Genomic DNA, 22,515 nt, shown 5'->3' with positions numbered 1-22,515 from the left:
GCAAAGTTGAAGGCACTTAAAAACGACATTCTAACTAAAGGTATCTTTGGTAAAGGTAAAGTTTCTGTTCATGTAATTGAATTTCAAAAGCGTGGCCTACCCCACGCTCATATGTTGATTACTCTTGAGGATGGTGACAAAATACGTTCCCCTGAAGACATTGACAGTTTGATCTGTGCCGAGATCCCAGATATCAATGAGGATCCCGAATTGTATGAAACCATCAAAGCAACGATGATTCATGGTCCATGTGGTGCCATCAATCCCAACTCGCCATGTATGGAAGACGGTCATTGTAGTAAAGAGTATCCTAAGGAATTCAGCGATGAAACCATTATGGCAAATAACGGTTATCCAATTTACAAGCGAGCGGCGAGAAGATGGTCGTACTGTCACTGTTCGCAATATGGAGTTGGATAACAGGTGGGTTGTCCCATATAATCCCTGGGCTTCCAAGAAGTACAACTGTCACATCAATGTTGAAGCATGTACCTCTATTAAAGCCATCCAGTATTTATTTAAGTACATATACAAGGGTCATGATCAAGCACGCATTGAAATAGTGGAAGAAATTGAACACGATGAAATAAAGCAGTTTATTGATGCCCGCTATGTTTCAGCCCCTGAGGCAGCATGGCGTATTTTTGGTTACAACCTCCATGATTCCACCCATACTGTCATCCGGCTTGATTTGCATCTCCCGAATGAGCAAATGGTATATTTTAGAGGAAGGTGATGAAGCAAATGCTTTGGAGAGAGAGCAGACCGCAAAAACACAAAGCTTACTGCATGGTTTGAACTGAATCGAACAGATCCAGGTGCACACGATAAACTTTACACAGACATTCCATACCATTATGTCTTTGATGCTCGAACAAAGAAATGGAAGATACGTCGAAGAAATGTAAAGTTAGTAAGTCGCATGTATAATGCTTCGGTAAGAGAGGGTGAGCGATTTTATTTAAGAGTTTTACTGCTTCATGTGGCTGGAGCAACATCATTTGAGGAACTTAGAACGTTCGATGGTGTTCTTCATCCATCCTTTAGAGAGGCATGTATTGCACGTGGGCTTTTGCAAGATGATAACCTTTGGATCACAACTATGGAGAATGTAGCACACAGTATGGTACTGCCAGTAAAATCCGTAAGGTTTTTTGTATGATTTTGATCCATGGAGAGGTCAATAATCCTCCAGAAATCTGGGAGCGCTTTCACCTCGACATGATGCACGACTTCTTGAGAAATCATCAAGAAGCTATCGCCCAAAATATGGTACTTCAACGTATTGAAAGGCATCTTCAGCAATTCGGTAAGCATCTTGCTGACTTTGGGTTGCCAATGTTAGAAGAAGCATTGCCTGAAGATGATGATCTTAATCTCGACGAAATGAGACAACAAGCAAATTTGTTACGACCTCAACTGAATGCTGATCAACAAACAGTCTGCCAAGCAGTTATCAATGCTGTGGTAAACAATGATAGTGCACATCCAAATGTATTCTTTTTAGATGGTCCAGGGGGTACGGGAAAAACTTTCACTTACAACTTTCTCATCCGGGAATTGTTGGGGATGAACAAGAAGATTGCTACGTGTGCCTGGACTGGCATAGCTGCAATCCTACTAGATAAAGGTAAGACCATGCATTCCCTTTTCAAACTACCAGTCCCCATTCTGGATAATTCTACCTGTAATGTAACTGCAAATAGTGCACATGCGCGTTATCTGCGTAGACGTGATTTGTTTGTTATTGACGAGGCCAGTATGATACCAAAATTTGCATTTGAAGCTATCGATCTCATGCTCCGAGATATATGCAATAGTAATGTTCCTTTTGCCGGCAAAGTAATTCTTCTAGGTGGAGACTTTCGTCAAACACTTCCAATTGTTAGACGTGGGGGTGTGCTGCTCAAATTATCGAGTCTTGCCTAAAACGTTCCCGCCTTTGGCATCATGTGCAAATCCACTACTTGCGCAGAAATATGAGGGCTGCTGAGGGTGAACAAGAATTTGCTAATTTTTTGTTGCGTCTTGGGGGAGCTCAGTTACCTATAAAGCCAGATGACCCGTATCAAGGCTGCATTGAGGTCCCAAATCACTGTGTCGTTCCTTCACAGGCTGATTTGATCAACAGTATTTTTGGGAATTTGGATGTTGATTTTTCTAAACGAGCAATTCTCACACCCACTAATCTTGACTCTTTTCAAATAAATGATGGTGTTTTAGAAAGATTACCAGGGGAAACAACAACTTATTTCAGTTTTGACTCAGTCATCTCAGATGACCAGGATGAAATTGATCGTTATCCTCAAGAGTTTTTACACAGCTTGACTCTTGACTCCATCAGGCATGCCTCGACATCGCCTGAATGTAAAGGTAGGTGCCATAGTAATGCTTTTAAGAAACCTTTCCATGCAGGAAGGTTTGTGCAATGGTACCCGAATGATTGTTAGAAATTTGCACCAAAATATTATTGAATGTGAGATCATTTCTGGTGCACATCAGGGAGATAGACACTTTATTCCTAGGGTGGCTCTCGACCCAAATGATACTGGTTTGCCTTTTTCATTCAAGAGGACTCAATTTCCTTTGAGACTCTCTCTTATGCCGTGACCATAAACAAAAGTCAAGGCCAAACATATGATAAAGTAGGTATACTTCTTGAAAAGCCTTGCTTTAGTCATGGTCAACTTTATGTGGCTTTTTCCCGGGCAAGATCATTTGAGAGTGTCAAGATATATATCAAAGACACTAATCATCAGGGAAAAGTTGGTCAAACTTCTTTTACAAAGAATATTGTTTACCGACAGATTTTATAGTTGTTTAATGGGTTCATTTGTTCATTATTAAGAATTAACTTTGATGAAAGGGTCAAACAACTGAACATTTCATATTATCAAAAGTTAACCAAGACAGTTTATAAAGTGAAAATTAGACATCCTTGAAAATTTTAAAATTTAAATTATAATTATTTTTGGCCCTTTCATTGAAGTCCAATTAGTTTGATTGTTTGAGATTGTTTGATTGTTATCTATCTATTGTGTTAAATTCAAATCAAAGCTGCTTACTGACCTGCTGCACAAATTTAATTTCATGTTCCTTTGACAAAAATTTATTTTGACACGTTTGTTCATTTACAATTTACATGCAACTCTGAATATGACAAAATTTCAATTTTCTATATTTCCATTTTGAATATTTAACTCATGATGTTGACTAGAATGGTTGACAAAAGGTATTGAATTGAACACATCCCAAATCAATGTCGTTGCTTATTTATTTCGATTTTTAAATTTTACTACAAAAGCTACATTATCTATTATAATGTATATTTCCTTGACCCATAACAATGTGGAACTTGCAGATGTGTATGTGTATGCTATTGTTTAATATAAATTAAATTCTCATTAAAACACAATTGATATGAAAGTTGCAAATCAAAAGTAAAGATCCAATATTAATTTGAATAATAAAAATATTAATGTTTTCTTTATCCTAATGACTCCTACTTTTTTTTGAATCATGACATTAAATTTGTACAGAAGTCATATACTGTACTGCATTGTTTTTTTATTTTGTGCTGAGTTTTGCACTATGAATGTTGATAATGTTTTCATAGTGTTGTAGTTTTATAGCTGCAAATCTTTGAAACATGCTGATAGTGTTTGTTTCACAGATGATTTTACTCAATTTGAAGTTTTTAAGAGTTTCCACTATGAATGTTGATAGTGTTTTCATAGTGTTGTGGCGTATAGCTGCAAATCTTTGAAACATGTTGATAGTGTTTTGTTTCAAAGATGATTATACTCATTTTGAAGTTTTTAAGAGTTTCCACTATGAATGTTGATAGTGTTTTCATAGTGTTGTGGCTTATAGCTGCAAATCTTTGAAACATGTTGATAGTGTTTGTTTCAAAGATGATTATACTCATTTTGAAGGTTTTAAGAGTTTCCACTATGAATGTTGATAGTGTTTTCATAGTGTTGTGGCGTATAGCTGCAAATCTTTGGAACATGTTGATAGTGTTTGTTTCAAAAGATTGATACTATTTTGAAGTTTTTTGAAGAGATGGTTAAATTTTTTGAATTTTTTGAGATTTTTTTGATTTAGTTGAATCGTTTTTTGATGCCAATAATGCAGTTTAAAGCAGCTTTGTACCCTAAATGTTGGTTGTTTGTTTTTAGGGTGGGGTACAAAAATCCTATGGCTCATCCTTCACGTGGTGTACCCTGTTAGTCATTTTTAAAGGATATGTAATTATTCCTTAAAAATGCCAACTGAAAGCCAAGGTTAAACTATTTTATGCTAAGGTCGGTAGTAAAATCTTAGACATCTATGAGTAGTAAACACATTTTTAAAGTTTTTGCATACCACCACCCAAATTCTTGGAAGAGGAACTTTAGGAGCCAGGCAGTAAAAGATTTTGGGGCATTTACACATACAGACTATCTATCTATTTTTGGTTGCTTTTTGAACCGATTTTACAAAAAAAAACTAAAAGTTTTGTGACACATTTCTCAATTAATGCTGAAATAATGTTTTGAGTTGATGTGTATTTTTTATATTTTATTTTTTATTTTCCGGTTTATTTAACGTTAATGTTTGCAGCAAAAACTTGCGAAAACAAAACTTTTTTTCAAAATATAAAGCTTTTCTGAGTTTTTCAGAAAAAGTCATCCCAAAAATTTAAAAAAAAAGTTACAAATGGTAGCAAAAATTTTACCAAACTTTACTACCAACGGTCTAACATTTTTTCATATTTACTTCAGGGTCCCATCTCTTCTGGTATTTTACTACCAGTAGTAATAAACGTCATAATGTCTGAAGTTTTACTACCGGCCTCCAGCCTTTGTTCATTTCACCAACAATTTTAGCGACATGCAAAATATTGAATTTGATTTTAGTGTCCAACCTCTTGAAAGATAAATATTCACGCTTTATCTTTCTTGGGGTATGTAGAATAACACAAATTCTTGATTTTTTTCAAACTTGACATATTCATACATCATTTTGGGCATCGCCCGATTTGATAACTGACATGCACAAACTGAACACCTAAGATCTACAGTGTGTTGATGAAAGCTCAAGAAAATTTTGCGATGATGTCTTTTCCAATAGTTCTATGTGTTTTATCTCAAATTTGTTTTCATCGACACATTGTATCTATTATTAACAGATAATTCAATTCAATAAACTTTACAGATATTAAAAATACTAACAATCTAATACTAACAAAATGACGGACACACCCAGCAACGCAGAAAACGATATAGAGATGGAGGCTAAATCCAGTCTGGAAGCAGAGGAGGAGCTCAAGGTTGAGATTATTAATTTAAAACAACAGTTAGACAAAGAAAAATTATTGAGGAAGGGGTTGGAAATAGAAAATGAAGCATTGAAGACTGAAATTTATGATTTGAGAAACCCGGTACAGATAAATGTTATTAATGATCCTAAAAATAAAAAAGAACAGAAAAAAATTAATAAAGAACAGTTACGAATTAAAGCATTGAAATCATTTGAAGAATACACGAAATATAGAGTTAAATACGGTGGGCCATGCACTTTAAAGTCGTGGGAATTTTGGAAGGGGAACAATGGGCATGATAAACGGGGGTTTGTGGAGTCATGGACAAGAAAGAAAGAGGAGAAGAAGAAAGATGAGAAGAAGAAACCAGTGGTACCATTCGTGCCAAAAGTTACTAATAAAATAGATACAAAAAAATTTTTATATAAGCATGAATGGAGAGCGTTCCACCGGGGTCAACCTATGATGGTTCTACCTTCCCCCATCATAGGTTGATTTTTTAAAGAAGATTTTTGTCTGTCCAAATAATTACCTTTTTCTCTCTAAATAAGACCCTTATATTCTTACATGAGTTTTCTGTGAACGTGGTTTATCTCATACCTACAAAAAAATAGATCTACCTTCCTTTTTGTCACTAAAACAAAAATACACTTATCTAGAATGCTCTCCATTTTAATGCAATTTAGGGTATCAATATATTATTTCAATCATTTTTTCACCATTACCTATGCATGTCTTCAAAGCGTCCTTGAAATCAACTCCTCAGTTTATAGACAGTGTTCTGTGACAGTGATTATCTCATACTTACAAGTATTATGATACAGCCAGTGTTTCATCTTAAACGTGTCAGTGACTAAACTATACTAACCAGTGTTTTAATGATATCGTGTGAAAAAGTTTATGACTCCCATTATTGACTTTCATAGACATATGTGCCCGTTGGCAAATTATGAATTATTTATTTTAAGTTATTTCCTTAGTAACATTACCCGAATTCGCGTTTGAAAGTTTTATTTTTCAGGAAAAGCGTCTCCTAAGTTACTATTCAATTACTTAGCCTTTTCTATTAAAGTTTACTACATAGATGTAAACTCTTGCTTTCTGTGGCAGTGATTTATCTCATACTTACAAGTGCTGTAATACAAACAGTGAGACAGTAAAAAAACTATGCCCATCAGTCTCTTATTAACCTTAGCGTGTGAAAAAGTTTGCAACTGTTTATAGATTTTTATATAGACATGTGCCCGTTGGCAAATTATGAATTATTTATTTTAAGTTATTACCTTAGTAAGATTATCCAAACATTGAAGTTGAAGGTTTTACTTCTCAGTGAAAGCGTCTCTCCAGATGAAAAAGAACACATTCCAATAAGGAATGTTTTAAATTGTCTCGATTCTATATTGACATTCCTCTATTATCTTCACTCAGCTCACGAGATCAACATAGACAGCAAGATAGTGACATTTTTCTTACAACTGAATTTACAGATTTTTATACAGATACTGATCCCTCTATGAAAAGTTTATACCTTTACACTTTCAATTCGTAGGCATAAGAATGTCGTTATTTGATTTTGTGCAATGTTAACACAGGAATTTAAATTTAATTTGAAATATTATAAACAGTATACATTTCCACAATTATACAGATGCAGACTTAATTTGACTTTTTCCCTTTAGTTCTATTACAAATTGTAACAAATGTTCTTTGAAGACTTCCCTGAATAATACACGTCAACATACGATTTCGATATTATTTCGACAATATTGTGGTAGTGACAATTGAAATGATCCAAAAATTATTTTAAGTCTTTCAGCAAAATACCGAATTCTAAACATTAAGGAGATTCAATCATAGCTTTTCAAGTGACGGAATGTTATCATTTACAAACTTTTTTCTGTTATTGATGAATGCTCAACATATCAATCAATGTCATCTTTTTCATAGCAAAACTAAATATATAATGTATTATGAAAAGTTGGTTGCCTTGGACTTTGTGATGTTGTGTACTCCATGTCACTATTTTGACCAGGTACGCATATATTTTCTGATTGTGGTGCGCTTTTGTTTTGTTTAAAATTCCTAATATATAGAAGTTTTAAATGGATAAAACCCCCTTGCATTATTATATCTACTGCTCACTCATGTTATCTGCGCTTTTTAATTTTACTCATTTGTTATCTTTTCAGAATATGTCGCAACACATGATCTTTTCTGTGATGGGCTGGATAACAAGACTGAACAAGACACAAAATTGTAAAATGATACATTCACGGAGAATCGTAAGCAACTTTTTTTATATCTCAATTATTTATCAGCGTTTCAGTAATAATACTGTCACTATCCAAAGGGCTTTTGATGTGTTCAACAACACTCTACTCGGCGGGTGCGACGCCGGGTGACGGCTAGTCTATATACTAAAAGTCTAATTCGTATTGAGCTGTGGGGGGGCCATTATGGATTTTTTTTCCAAGTTTCTTTTTAAATCGAGCTCCGAGCGGGAAAAACAGTAGAGTTTTTTTTTGAGGCGGAGTACGTTTCTTTCGAGACACGTCACGGAAAACATGCCTACGGTTCCTTGCCGATCGGGAAACGTCGCCCGGTTCGGAAGCGTATCTCCGTTTTCAAAATTCTAATTTACTGGTAATTTTCGTAAAAGTAAATAAAACCAGATAGAAGCAAGAAGCTCTTTGGTTTTTAATATGATTATCTGGTCTCTGCTCTGGTCACTGGTTGCCATCGTTTGTACATGGATAGGGAATGGTCTAATGGTCATGATATCCTGTTTCTTGAATAGAGAACATTTTGTTATGGATTTGTACAGTTGTTCTTCAGAAATTATTATGGCATATGGGGCTTATTGCAACCAACCATCTTAACAAAATGAACAAAGACCAAAGACCGACCAATGGAAACAATTGAGAGTGGCATATTTTGCTGCCTGGTAATACATCAAGTAATTTGGTTGTTTTGTAGGCGGCAATCACAAAATATGTTCTTTCCACGGCGGACCGACTCCGACCGACCGACCGACGCCTCATTTTGGACCGGACCGACCGCCTCACTTTGTAGTAACCAACCCGCGAACCTCACTTTGTAGACAACCGCGCTTCACTTTGTTTAGACCGATTCGACCGCCTCTCTCTCTTTGTAGAATGACCGACCGGCCCTCACTTGTAGACCGCCCACCGCCTCACTTTGTAGCGACCAGACCCGACCGACTCACGGTTTTAGACCGACTCACTTTTACCGACAACCACCTCATTTTTAAACCGCCGACCTGACTCACGTTTTTAAACCAACCGATCCCGACTCGTTTTAGACCGACCTTTTTCGAGACCCGACTCCATTTTTTAACCCACGGGACGCAAACTGAAGATATTTGTGATTGCAGCCTTATACGTTTCTCTTTGATACTTTACTTTGCTTGCGGGCTGTGCTGCGCAAGAAGAAGCAGCAACAATGAATATTTGGTACGTACAATAGTGTACATTATCTGAAACGTATGGTTGAATATCATTGACAATGACTATATATTAGACTTTTTCCTTATCACAATGTTGTTGTTTAACCAAGAACTCTAGAACAATGATAAGCAAAATTAAAAATACACTTTCACTTTATTTTCCATCATTTTTATTATGTTGTAAATAGGAAAAGGTTATAGTTATTGACACCATCATATCTAATTTCATTCAGATTTATACACATTAAATTTATCAATAGCACCTGTTCAATTAACATTAAACCTCATTATAAAAATATTGACATTATCCTATCTTCAATTTCTTTGGGTTCCTTTAATATTGAGCGGCTGATATTTTCATTTTTTACCCTACCAATTTTTTGCCCTCCCTAAATTCATGTTTTCTGTCTAAATGATTTTGGCCTTCCAGCTTAGCTTCTTCCTTTTAAAGTATTCAGTTATTAATCATTATATGTCTATATAAAAAGTAAAATGGTTTAAATCGGGAGGGAAAAATTGGGAAAATAAACTTTTTCTAATTTTTGTTCCTTGTGTTTTGTTTATATCGGGAATCCGCCATTTTTCTTTAAATCCGTTCACATAGCAACGTGATAGACCGTATATTTTATAGCCCGGGCTTTTACGGAAGATAGCTAAGAAACTCAACAAGGCGATATCTCGAGATTGGAAAGGAGTTAAGAGATGGTTGACCCCTCATTGGATCGGGAATTTAATAGAGAATAAGTTGGGAAAGGTAAGAGTGGGTATAAAGGACTTTCGAAAAATAAATATAATCCGGCATCTTTGGCCCGATACGTCATCAGAACCTAATAAAAATAGAATATCTAAAGTTTGCGAAGGATTTTACGCAATGGTTGACCCCTCATTGACGGAAATCAGCGACAGAATCTTTCGGTAAATTAAATTATTCGTCAAGTAAAACATTTATTACCCTTTCAATGACGTCATTTAGGACCCAAATGACGTCACAAAACATTAAATTTACGATTTTTCGAGTTTTGATTGGTCTTCTTTTTCTTGAGTGCAATTTTTGTTATTTGAGATTAAATCAGTCAAAAGTTGCCCCTTGACTATTCCAAGGGGCTTTTGATTGTGTCAAACAACACTCTACTCTCGGGGGTGCGCCCGGTACGGTAGTAAATGCGAATGTAGAACCAGTGTCGTCTCATCTAACGGCCGAGACGGAAGGAGAATTACTTATACAATTTCCTATCATGGCTCATTCCCGATTCCCATATCCCTTTATTCCCGGATTCCCCATTTTCCCCGTTATTCCCTATTCCCTTATTCCCTATCCCTTATTCCCCTATGCCCCTAATTCCCTTATTCCCATATTCCCTTATTCCTTATTCCCCTTATCCCTCTTCCCTATTCCCCATTCTTCCCATCTTCCCGTATTCCCTCATCCCCTTATTCCCATATTCCCTATTCCACATATTCCCTTAGTCCCCATTCCCTATTACTTTATCCCCGTATTGCCTCTTCCCTTTATTCCTATTCCCCATTTCCCATAGTCCCGTTATCCATTTCCCATATTCCCTTATTCCCATATCCCCTATTCCCCTTATTCCCTTTATCCCCAGAACTATCCCATATTCCCATTTCCCTATCCCATATTCCCTTTATTCCCATATTCTCCCATATTCCTATTCCCTTATTCCCTTCTTCCCGTTATCCCCATAGTCCATATACCCCTTTCCGTATTCCCTTATCCCATTTCCCTTTATCCCCGTATTCCTTATTCCCATATTTCCTTTATTCCCATTCCCTATTCCCTGTATTCCCGTATTCCCTATGCCATAATTCCCTATCCCTTATTCCCTATTCCCCATATTCCCCATATTCCATAGCCCGTATTCCCATATTCCCATATTCCCGTTTCCTTTTTCCCCAGATTCCCGTTATCCCGTATCCCTTATTCCCCCATATTTCCTTTCCATTTCCCATATCCCTTTATTCCCGTATCCCCATCTTCCCTTAGTCCCATTTCTTTTCCATTGATCCGCCCATATGCCCTTATTCCCTTTATCCCAGTATTCCCCTTTCCCTTATTTCCCCCCCATAGCCCTTTATTACCGTATTCCTTAGTCCATATTCTTATCCCCAGATTCCCATATTCCCATGATTCATATCCCCTTTATGCCCATATTCCTTATCCCATATTCCCGTATTCCCCATATTCCCATAGGCCTTATTCCCTATCCCTTTATTCTTGCGTATTCCCTTTATTTATATAATATTTCACCGGTCTATTGACCTCTACGAAACAATCTTTATAATTTATATTATTGTATCGAATTACAGGTATAAGCACAGGGCCTCTCGCTGATTTTGGTTTACAATAATTTTAGTTTAAATATCTTTTTAAGGTAAAGTCCTTCACGTGGACTTCCTCGCACTCTCCACACATAATCAATATTGGACTCTATTAGGTTTCTCTCGTCTGCTTTCTTCTTCCATTCTTTTACGAACTCTCTTTCCATTTTCGTCATGTCGTCCGTGATATTTTTGATGATTTTTCAATTCAGTCAATTTTGTCATAAATTTATATTTCTCATGACCATCTTTAAATACTACTTTGATTGGTCTTGTATCTTGTGTTCTTCCGATACGAAAGACATAAGTGGGTTGTGTTTTAATTCGTAAATCCTTGACCACGTTGTTCAATTCTTTTTCTTTCCCTCAATCGCTCTTCACTTTATCGATGCCTCCGCAAGCTACAATTCCTTTTCGGTTGTGCGTATAGCTATTGATTCTATTTGCTTGTTCGTGAACTTTTTTCGTGAGTTCTGGTGGTGAGGGACAGCAGGTAACGCATACATATTTTCGATAACCTTTATTCAGGAACATATTTAATTGGTATGGCGGTAGTCCGGTACATGCATAATGCTGCGCTCGTAGGCATTTATGGCATTTAATTCTCAACTTGTCATTATCTTTTATACATCTAAATTCGGTACATTGATTGGTATGATTTATATTTTCGTCAGAGGTCTGGATTTTGCCAAGTGATGCCATCCGTTGGTGATTTTGGTTGTTTTTTCGTTATTTTGCGCGTGTGATCCAGCCTGTACGTATATTTTTGTTTACAAGTTTTGCTGAGACAAATTATGTACAGGTTGGATCATAAGCGGCTAAGGTCATAAATAGCTCCTTGCGTAACCTCGCTATTATCGATAAAGGCGGGAAGAATTTTTTGCGGATTGAATGTACGTATCGGTGAATTTCGGAACGTTGTGTAGGGTGCTTCACATATGATAATCTTCGCGGCAAGTTCGGCAAGAACTACAAAAATATTTTCCCTTAAGTAAGATAATCTTTTTATTGTCAAGGCAATAAAATTAATTGTTTCAAACTAAGATACATATAATTAAGAAAAAGTAAAAAAATATTGCAAAAATAAATATAACAAAAAGCACTCTACGTCAGAATTCCTGATTTGCGATCGAGTCCTGGAACAATGAAAACCAACTTGACGTAATAGACACGCACACGACGGCAAGATATCTTTGAAATTTGATTAGAACTAATTTTCGCGGAAATTAAGTTTCGCTTTATTCGGTTTGATATGATAACTTGCGAATTACAATTTTCTCAAAATTTTACAAAAAAAAAAACCTACATTATGTGGCCCGCCCCAGGAGAATTTTCTGGTGACTTCAAAAAATGAGAAATCCGAATTCTTTTCCTCTAGATAAAAGTTCGACATGTTTTATTCCTAAAGAATTTTTTCCCTAAAAAATATAATTATAAGTTGCCCGAAATTGAGTTACTTTTTTCAATTTTTCTATATATCTTCATAAAAAAATGTTGCGCCGCAGGGGCTTTTGTTGCTTCATGTAGCGGAGTTATTCACCAGAAAATATTCATGATGTTTCTATCTTTCTATGTTTTGTTTCTTGAACTTTGGACTTTACCGTATCTCGTTCCAACGCTATTTTTTTGTATTCTTTTTTTATCATACGGTAATTACAGCTTTTTAGTACAAGACTTCATGCGGATTCAGCAATTAATTTTAAATAAATTGTTATTTTTCTGTTACAAACTGTCAAGTTAAGTTTTGGTAGGAATAAATTTCAGCAGTTTTTCAGTCCAAACCGTATATGTTTATAATTTCTAGGTATACCCGGGCCAACGATGTAAAAATAATAGATTAACCAACTACCTCTAGAAGGCACTTCCCAAGAGAGCAACCATTGTTTTCCTATTGAAATGAATATATTCAGAGTCAACACATTCTCACACTTATTTCTACCATATGTGTAGATATGTAAACATCCGTAAATCTACCATATGTGTAGATATCGTAAATCTACCATATGTGTAGATATCGTAAATCTACCATATGTGTAGATACGGTAAATGCTTAACATAAAGACTTATGCGCATGCGTAATGTTAACACCACATGTAGTTAAATAGCGTGATGAACAAAAAGGAATGAATCGCTAGGGGTGGTACAGTCGGGGTTGTGGAGGGCAAAATATGTCGTTTCGTTCTTTGATAGTTAGGGTTAGGGTTTGAAATATGTCGTTCTTTGGATAGTTAGGGTTAAGGTTTGTCATCGTTCTTTTTGTTTCGTTCTTTGATAGTTAGGTTTAGGGTTTGAAATATGTCGTTCTTTGATAATTAGGGTTAAGGTTTGTCGTTCTTTTTGTCGCTTTTTAATAGTTATTTGTCGTTCTTTTTAGATTGTCTGGATAGTATTTACCGTAACTACCAATATGGTAGATTTATGGATTTTTACATATCTACACATATGGTAGATTTACGGATGTTTACATATCTACACATATGGTAAAAATAAGTGCGAGATTGGCCTGTCAGAGTATATACTCTATTAAAGAGCTGTGTGTGCAGTGCGTGTTATGTTTTTAGCTCGATTTCGACACACTTTTTGACATCCACTGAATTGATAGAAAATTTGAATTGCCATTTACTGCAGATTTTGGATTTTTTATTAAAAAATAAAGGTACCAATCTTTGGACAAATTGACAGCGGATCGGCCTGATACCACTTAAGCTTCATCTGGATAAATAAACGCTCATAAAAAGCTGTTATCTGAAAAATATATGTGTGATTTGAACTGCGATATCTCACGTATGAAAAGTGCATGAAGGTTGCATGATACAAGTATGTGAGAATTAGCTCAAAAAAGGCCTTAACCTTGTAAAAAATAGTATGAGGCTAAAATTTGGCACAGAGGTCCCTTTGGGGTCATAGATGCACCAGAAAAAAAGCGCAATCAATTGGATAAGTTTTGGACCCTTTTTGGGCCAATTTCCCATGACGTCATTTTTCAGTACAAAACCCCTAGAACATGATTTTCAAAAAGACTTCAAAAATAAATTGGAAAGACATGAAAGAGTAGATGACGAAAATGGGGTTATTTGTCAATTTTGGTTCACTTGGGCCCGAGAAATTGCCCGAAAACCCCCAAAATCTGCCATTTTTGTCGATGATTTAAAATGACAAAATTAATGTCATGTACTATAAACACTATATACACACGATAACAAAATTAATGTCATGTACTATAAAAACTATATATACACACGATAACTCATTGAAAGTCACATTAGTAAGAAGTTGACCACGGGTCCCTTAAGAGTTAGAATTCCAAGCCCGGCAAACGCGTGCTGAGTTAAGGTCCAATTGAAAACGAGAAATTTGATTGTCGGAAACCCTTATGTAGCAATTGTAACAATCACTAGACCACCTACCCATTACTCTGATAAGAGCATCAGAAGCACCATCGGCCAAGGCAGCTGAAGCACCACCTATGCGAAAACTATGAGTGCGGATGTTGGGGACGCCTGGGAGTGAAAGGTGTAAAAAATAATCAACCATACCTCGCGATATAATTTTTTTTCAAGGTAAAACCCTAATTCCCACATACTAATAGGAAAGTACACTTTTTCTAACCCAAATTTTGGAAAGATTTACATCACGTGATCGATTTTGTCCAATAGAAGGTTGCAAATGAAGCAAGTTTTTATTTAATTGCACTTTTTACGATGCAAAATGTCATTAATATTTTTACAACCGTAACATGGATGTTTTTCGAGAATCAAGGCAAGTTGGTTATCTATTATTTTTACATCGTTGCCCGGGCTTTAGGTGTTTAATATTTTCTAACCTTTTCATTTATGGGCGGTTAAACGCAAAAATAACGATTTTCGAAGCATGATTTTGAAAAGGAAAGAAAATAAGCTATGATGAAAATGAGATAGTGGTTAATTTCAATTTCTAAACTCAAGAAAAATATCTCAGGAAAGACTTGATTCACGTGATTCTATGTTTTAAAATTCAATATGTGATCGCTGTGGCTCAATCAAATCAAAACCTTTATGGGGACTCTAGGAAAACGGTCAGAACCGCGAAAGTTAGTTCAAATAAAGTACGATAATTGTGGCGAGAGCAAATAAAAATATTTTGACAGTTTCGATATAGAACAAATCCGTATCTTTTTTTTAAAATTTCAAATACATAAATCTCTTTTTTAAATATAGACAAATAATGTCCTTTTAAAATGTCAAATACATAAATCTCTTTTTTAAATATAAACAAATAATGTCCTTTTAAAATGTCAAATACATAAATCTCTTAAAAATAAATAATCTGTTACAACACAAGTTCTTTTTACAAATGTATACCTTATTCGAAAAAACCGTCTCCTAAGTATCTCAAAAATTAATAGTATTAAGGCGAGACCAATTTAATTTATTGTTCTACGGGCCCGACCGACCCTGTTTTAGCCAGAAAGAAAAAAATAATAATGTAGGCATTTAATTCTAAAATACCACTTTTGAAAAAAGAAAGTATTATGAAAGTATTACTTCTGAACGAATATTTACTGACTCTAATTTATCAATCAATTAACCCAGTTAATCAACGTCTTAGACATTTAGACTTAGATTTTCGGTAATCAAAAGCAAGGGTAAAAACAGGGAGAAACTTTTCTTTAGTATTTTTTTTACCGACCCTTGAATTCGAAATTATTATTTTTATTATCCCGATCGACCGACCCATATTTGTTTTACCATCTGCCCGTAGAACAATAAATTAAATTGGTCTCGCCTAACAAAATAAAAAAAGTTGTTCTAAAACAACACGCTGGCTTAACGATATAAGATACCTCTTTCGAAAATAAAATATGTAACAACAATAACAAAAAAATATAGATTCCTACACATTTTTATAAGCGAGTTGGTAAAGGTTGGGTAGAGACAAAACGCTGAACGGCGGAACGACGGAATGCCGGAACCGGAATAGCTGTTCCGGCCGGAATAGCTATTCCGCGGAATATGGTTTTTTTATGTTTTTTTTTATTTTTTATAATCCGCGGAATATGATTTTTTATTATAATAATAATCTTTCTCTTTTATCACCCCTGAGGGTATATCTATATACATAATCATCCATAATCACCCATTACCACCCATAATCAACCAAAATCAGCAATCGGCTACCTGCGCTTATTGGCTGTTTTTCGTATGGTATATAAAGGAATGCACTCGTGCACTCGCTTGTGAAGTCATTCTAATACACCTTTCCCGGGGTGTTGTTTGGGATTTTATGTTTGAGTGTTTCCCTTAGATATAACTAAGATAGAACTAGATTAATTATACCTCACGGAAAATTTGACCGGCTAAAAACGCCGTACGACCCGGCAATTGTCCGTACGGGGACGTCCTGCAGCGTACCTTGCGCGGCCCGTAGCCCGACGACCGGTAACAGTGGAGTGATGAAATTTGGCATGCTCCCCTCCCTTCGATATGCTTGACGTCTCCAGAAAGTTTCAAGTCGTGAGACCTACCCAGTCCGGCGCTAGGGGAGGGGGTCATTCACGGTCCCGTACGGGTCCTTTACGGTCTCATAGCGCCCTTCCGTCAACTTTTCAGGACTTCAGACCTATTTTTTCGGAATCTGCACCCAAAAAAACATGAAACATCAAAACCTGGATAAAAATCTTAAATGTGACTTTGGCCCGCTTCGATCCGGGGATCCCTAATGCGTGAAACCAATGCTTTAAACCACTGGACCAACTTCTAGCCGTGCTTAACAGAAATTTTTCAGCGATGTCACCTTCGTTACTTCTTTCCGCGGAATAAAAATATAAAAAAAATCATTATTCCGCGGAATAGCTATTCCGGCCGGAACAGCTATTCCGGTTCCGGCATTCCGTCGTTCCGCCGTTCAGCGTTTTGTCTCTACCCGTAAAGGTTTCCCTGAAAAGAGGCATTTCTTGGCAACAAAATGTATACTAGAGGTATTTAAAGCAAGTTTTGAGATATTTTAGGCATAAAATGCCAAAACTTTCAAAGTTGTTTATTTTTTGACATTATACTGCGGGTGAGCAGTAATATAGAATTTTTTGCTGGAAAATGAATGTGTTGTTCAAAAAAAAAAATTTTTGCAGTTGACAACCCTAAACCGCAAAAATTTTCTTCCCTTTAAAAGTGGCATTTTAAAGCAATTTATAATTATGAAATTTTTCAAAATCAACCTGGCAAAAATTCTTGTATTTTTCTTTTAGCTCCTTTGGTTGATGGAGGCGAACCTATGAACAGACTGGTGCACTTTCTGAAAGATTTAGTGCAAGAAAACTTTTCAGCCACAATTGCTACACTTGCTTCTGTAGCAATTTGCTTACATTTTTCGCAAATAAAAACAATGAAAGTGGATGGTGTTCCCGGTGTAATCATATTTTAGGTTGAAATTCTGAAATCCTTAGCCACTCTAGCCCTGAGTCAAGAATTGGTGTTAATTTAAAAAAATTCTAATGGAGGTAGAATACCTTTGTAATAAAAACATAAAATATGGATCCTAAACGATTTAAGATGTCTCTTTTAAAACAAAATGAAATATTGAAACTATATAAAATGCTTCTTTTAAAAACAAAATCAAAATGACATAAAAATGGATATCTAAATGAAATAAAGTACCTCTTTCAAAAAGAAGGTAAAACAATGACACATGAGCGAGCAAATTCCTCTTAACACATATTAAAGCTAAATAGCAGCAAAGCAACAAAAATGATTAATTATGTCAAAAGTAGGGAAGATGCCCGTCCCGATGAAAAGAGTATAAAACGCATGAACCGCAAGAAGTCGCGTCCAGGCAAACGAAAGAAGCTGGGTCAAGCTAGAACACGACACCATGACTATTTAAAAAAAATAACAAAATGCAGTTAGGCGAGACCAATTTAATTTATTGTTCTACGGGCCCGACCGACCCTGTTTTTGCCAGAAAGAAAAAAATAATAATACAGGCATTTTAATTTTAAAATACCACTTTTGTTAATTTTTGAAAAAAGAAAGAATTATCTAACTTCTGAACGAATATTTACCGACTCCAATTTATCAATCAATTAACCCAGTTAATCAACGTCTTAGACATTTAGACTAAGATTTTCGGTAATCGAAAGCAAGGGGAAAAACAGGGAGAAATTTTTCTTTAGTATTTTTTTCACCAACACTTGAATTCGAAATTATTATTTTTATTATCCCGACCGACCGACCCATATTTGTTTTACCATCTGCCCGTAGAACAATAAATTAAATTGGTCTCGCCTTTTAGTACACTAAACTAAAAAGTAAAAATTATTCCCAAATGATAAAGGTCCTCGCAAAAAACGAGTTGAATGAGACGAACGCACATATGAATTTTCGAAAAAGTATGTACAATAAAACTTTGTACTTTGTCAATAAAAATTGTTAAGAAATTCAAGTTGAAAACTCTTACTAAACCTGAACATCAAGAGTGCCGCCACAGTTTCACATCAAAGTGATTGGTAATGTCATTTAGAATGAGTTGAAGACTTTGTACGTTTACCGGAAGGTAAATAGTGCTTTGAAATAGGGTCTGTCAATTTTTCCGTTTCTATAAGAATATAAAATCAAATATTAGATTAACTATTCTGCTGATAGTCAGATGGCTTAGCATAACAATTGCGCATTTTGTGAAGACGCTCGAAATTTGGTACCTTAAGGGAAGAAATTTTCGCGGAATTCAATTTCGCGGTTATGACACCAAAATGCTGCTTTCGAGAGTCAATTGGCGAGTTACTTATTGTACGTTTCTTAGGAATAATGTAGAGCTGTTATATCAAATTCTCATCCAGAGAGTTAAAAAATACTCCAAAGAATTTACCAGTCTGTCTTTTCCGTTTTGTTGGTTGACTTTGACTTTGCTTTTTGGCTTCTGGCTCTTCCTGTGTTTCCTCATCTGACTCAATTTCCTGTGTATCCTCATCTGACTCGACGTCGTGTGTTTCCTTATTGGAATCGACGTCTTGTGTTTCCTTATTGGAATCGACGTCTTGTGTTTCCTTATTGGAATCGACGTCCCGATTTTCCTTATTGGAATCGACTTCCCGTGTTCCATGTGCTCGACTGTGCCCAACTTTGCCTGGTTTGATTAACCCAGCTTCTTTCAATTCTTGCGGTTCTTTTACTAAAAAGGATAACAATTTAATTTTTTTACCATGCTGTGAAATTTTATAAGAAAATAAAACCTTAAAAGATAGAAAAGAATCTGCTGTTAGTCTGTATAGTAAAGGAAAGTTGATGGTGTAAACTATTTTTGTTTTTCACTCAAATTAATACTGTTTAGATGATGTTTAACTTACAAATGGACTCACGATGAAACTCAACACCTTCATCTATTTTACTGTCACCGTTAGTGCAAGCATCTACATGAGAAATAGAAATAAGAGTCATGAGGTAATATTTTTGCATACACAATTGACCCACGATAGATATCACGCAACACTTAGCTACCATAATTGGTGAGAAGAAATCAGACCCGCTGAAGCTTTTGGTATTTAAATCTGGGGTTTACAGGAAAGAAAGCTTGATAACTTGTTGGTTTTCACCAATAATTTGAATAAAAGAGCCTGTGCGTTGATCTTATCTTTTTTTTGGGGGGGGGGGTGGTCTTTGCTTGTAATAATTGTTTTTCATAACTTTGGGATGCAACGTCAAAGGTAAAAACAAAGAAATTAAGCCTTTGTATTAGTTAAAATATTTGTAGATACGAAAATTTGATGATCGCTAATGTCTTGTTGAAAGAATTCAATAATAAGAAAATGAATATAACAATGAAAATGGCTACGATAAGAGGTTAAAATACCTGTTATAGTTTTGGCAACTTCAGGATTTAAACCCGAAAGCTTCACATGAAAACAAGTCGGCTGGCGATCTCCGATCCTGTACTTCAATGTATTTTTGACGCACCCGTGCTTGGAAATTACGTCTTTCAGGTCGATAAAGCTGGTGGTTTGGTCCGTCATACAGGAGAGGACCTCTTTTAGATTAAATTTCAGCACCCTTAGACATCCACAACCATTTGACATTCCCAATCTCAACCAATTTAAAGCCTATCAATAATAACAAGTGATACTTTTATGGAGCTACTTGATTATAAAATGAAATTAACCTTTGAGGCCATAAGAATGAAGGAACAAATTAATGAACAAAAAATATCTTTAAACACAATTGTCTCATTATAAAAGGATTATTCATAAGGCAAAAACTGTCATTTTACGCCGGAAAGAATTTTTCACAAACAAGTATTTAAGCCTTTTTTTACCCACGATGATACTCAAGAAAAAAAACTAATGATAGGACCTCCAGACATTCCCAAAAAGCCGCAAAAATTTTGTTCCATCATATTTTAGGGTATCTAAATGACCATCATTGAGCAAAAAATCTATAAAACCGATGAACCAATTTTGAGAAAATTCCAAAAAACCTCTTTTCAGGCTGTTTTTGGCCAAAATCGACAAATAGGCTGCAAAAAATATTTCTTCAAAAATCGGGTCAAATAGGGGCAACGGGTAGGGTGAGTTTCATTCTTATTACAGTGAGTTGCCTGTTCATTATAATATTTCCTAATTAAGCTTTTCTGCCATGCGAAGGTGGCCGAATGGATATCGTGCCTGCCTTCCAGTATGGCACACTTTCTTTAATGTGGGTTCGAATCCCAGTCAGTGCAACGATATGATTGGTTAATTGGTTGAATAACAGGTAAGATTTTCAGAAAGAAAATAGAAAAAGGTAGAAAACAAAGTCCAGAAAGTCAGAGTATGAGATATATACATAGATAGATTTAAATCAAGAAGAGCTGCATCAACTCAGGATTTAGCTGCTTCTCTTTTCAATGGAGATTCAAAAGGATTCAATTGTCATTAGCTGTCAAATAAAAAGGGGTGTCAGGTTTAGGAAGGGGTGTGAGATATAGGGCTGGACAATTATTTTTGATAGAATCATGGACAAAATAGATCTTTGATTGGACATTCATTTTACGACATAGAAAGTTTTCTTACTGAGTCATTGTTAGCAGCAGCTAAAAGAAAATCTTCCAGATCTTTCAATGTTAGTCTTTTCGTCACTGTTGTTGTTGTTTTTGTTGATAGATTGTAATGGGTCATAGCCTTCTTAAAATAATCATCGAGAACAGTGACTGTCTCCTCATCATTGTGTCCCGTATCGTAAAGGATCTAAATTTGAATAACTGTTTTAAGTATCTCTTCTAAAACTAAATCTGATACTTTAATCAGAGAAATTTTAGCATTTCAGTCTAAAGGCTGGGGCAAACTGATCCAACATTTCATCCAACATGCCTTTTTTCTGAAGTTTGATCGCCATCAAACATTTCATCCAACATTTGCGGCGAGATCAAAGAAACTCTCTCATTGAATTGTGTAATTTTTTGTGTTGGATTGGTTTGGGGGTACTTTCTTCTTTATTTTTTGAATTTTCATTTTTTTCCAAGTCATGTTGGATGAAATGTTGGATCGGTTTGCCCCGGCCTTGATTTTCGCTTCATCCAACATTGGAAAATCATGTTGGACTGGTTTGCCCCGGCCTTAATTAGTCTTGATAAAAGACAGCGCTAAATTTTCCAAAAGCAAAAAATATTACATGATTCAGTCTAAAACTACTACATTTTCTTTTCGCTAAAATTAATCTACTCTAAATTTCTGAAATAGTGATTTGGTAAAATTAATAAAAGAATATCAACATTTTTCTGATTCACCAATTAGCGCTAAAATCTCTCCGATTAAGGTACACTTAACAGGTTTCGGTAAATAAAATTAGAACAAATGAAGCCTCTTGATTTGTGCTGAAGAACTTTAGAAGTTTACCTTTTGCATGACCAGCATCAGGAATGTATAATTTTTTTTAATGACCCGAGGGTCAAGTTGTGATGTTATCGGTTTATTTCGCCCATACAAAACTGTATTTATAACATCCATGTCAGCTGTCTTGTATGACAACATGAAATCTACAAGCCCCAAAACATAAGGGAAGCAATTTTTGGCATAGGCTTTGCTTTCCAGAAGCTTTTTCTCAAATTGAAAAAGTGAGTTGACATCATCTGTTTCTGACACCTCTTTTATAAAATCTATGATGAGTATTCTTCCCAATAATCTAAAAAGGAAGACCAATATTATTGCACTGGGAAGAATTAATTATCATAGTGTAGTAGTAAGACGATTTAAAAGGGGAAACCGCAAAAATTAACTACTACAAAAAAAATTGCCCCAAAAAATTGTATACATCTCTATGAAGATAAATTAAAACTCAACACATTTTCATCACATTTTCATTTACCTTTTAACCCTATTAAAGCCAAGCTTTTTTGGCTGGTGTAGAACCAGGGGTTTTCCACCACGCTTCAATATATTTTTTTATTCAGAGGTGCTATGATCATG

The 22,515-nt window shown here is 35.5% G+C and overlaps 2 protein-coding genes across 3 annotated transcripts; one reads left to right on the top strand and one right to left on the bottom strand.

The window, feature by feature from the left end:
• Positions 1 to 1,224: 1,224 nt before the first annotated feature.
• Positions 1,225 to 1,929, top strand: LOC136810130 (ATP-dependent DNA helicase PIF2-like). Its single transcript, XM_067066695.1, has one exon. It carries the CDS (start codon positions 1,225 to 1,227, stop codon positions 1,927 to 1,929), a length of 705 nt encoding a protein of 234 aa, XP_066922796.1.
• A 16,363-nt stretch (positions 1,930 to 18,292) lies between these two features.
• Positions 18,293 to 22,225, bottom strand: LOC136810131 (uncharacterized). Of its 2 annotated transcripts, none has more exons than XM_067066697.1 (6): positions 21,946 to 22,225; positions 21,124 to 21,297; positions 19,929 to 20,175; positions 19,426 to 19,488; positions 18,948 to 19,250; positions 18,293 to 18,677 (listed from the first exon to the last, which is right to left on the bottom strand). In XM_067066697.1, the coding sequence occupies exons 1-6, from the start codon at positions 22,078 to 22,080 to the stop codon at positions 18,595 to 18,597; spliced, it is 1,005 nt and encodes a 334-aa protein (XP_066922798.1). In that variant the 5' UTR covers positions 22,081 to 22,225; the 3' UTR covers positions 18,293 to 18,594. The 2 variants fall into 2 exon arrangements, with proteins under 2 accessions (XP_066922798.1, XP_066922799.1); XM_067066698.1 differs by having other exon boundaries at positions 19,438 to 19,488.
• Between the last annotated feature and the right edge of the window lie 290 nt (positions 22,226 to 22,515).

The sequence above is a fragment of the Clytia hemisphaerica genome, unplaced genomic scaffold, assembly GCF_902728285.1.
Source record: "Clytia hemisphaerica strain Z4C2 unplaced genomic scaffold, Clytia hemisphaerica genome assembly, whole genome shotgun sequence".
Lineage (NCBI taxonomy): Eukaryota > Metazoa > Cnidaria > Hydrozoa > Leptothecata > Clytiidae > Clytia > Clytia hemisphaerica.
Note: the sequence above shows the minus strand (reverse complement) of the source record. Positions and strands in the feature narration are given on the sequence as shown.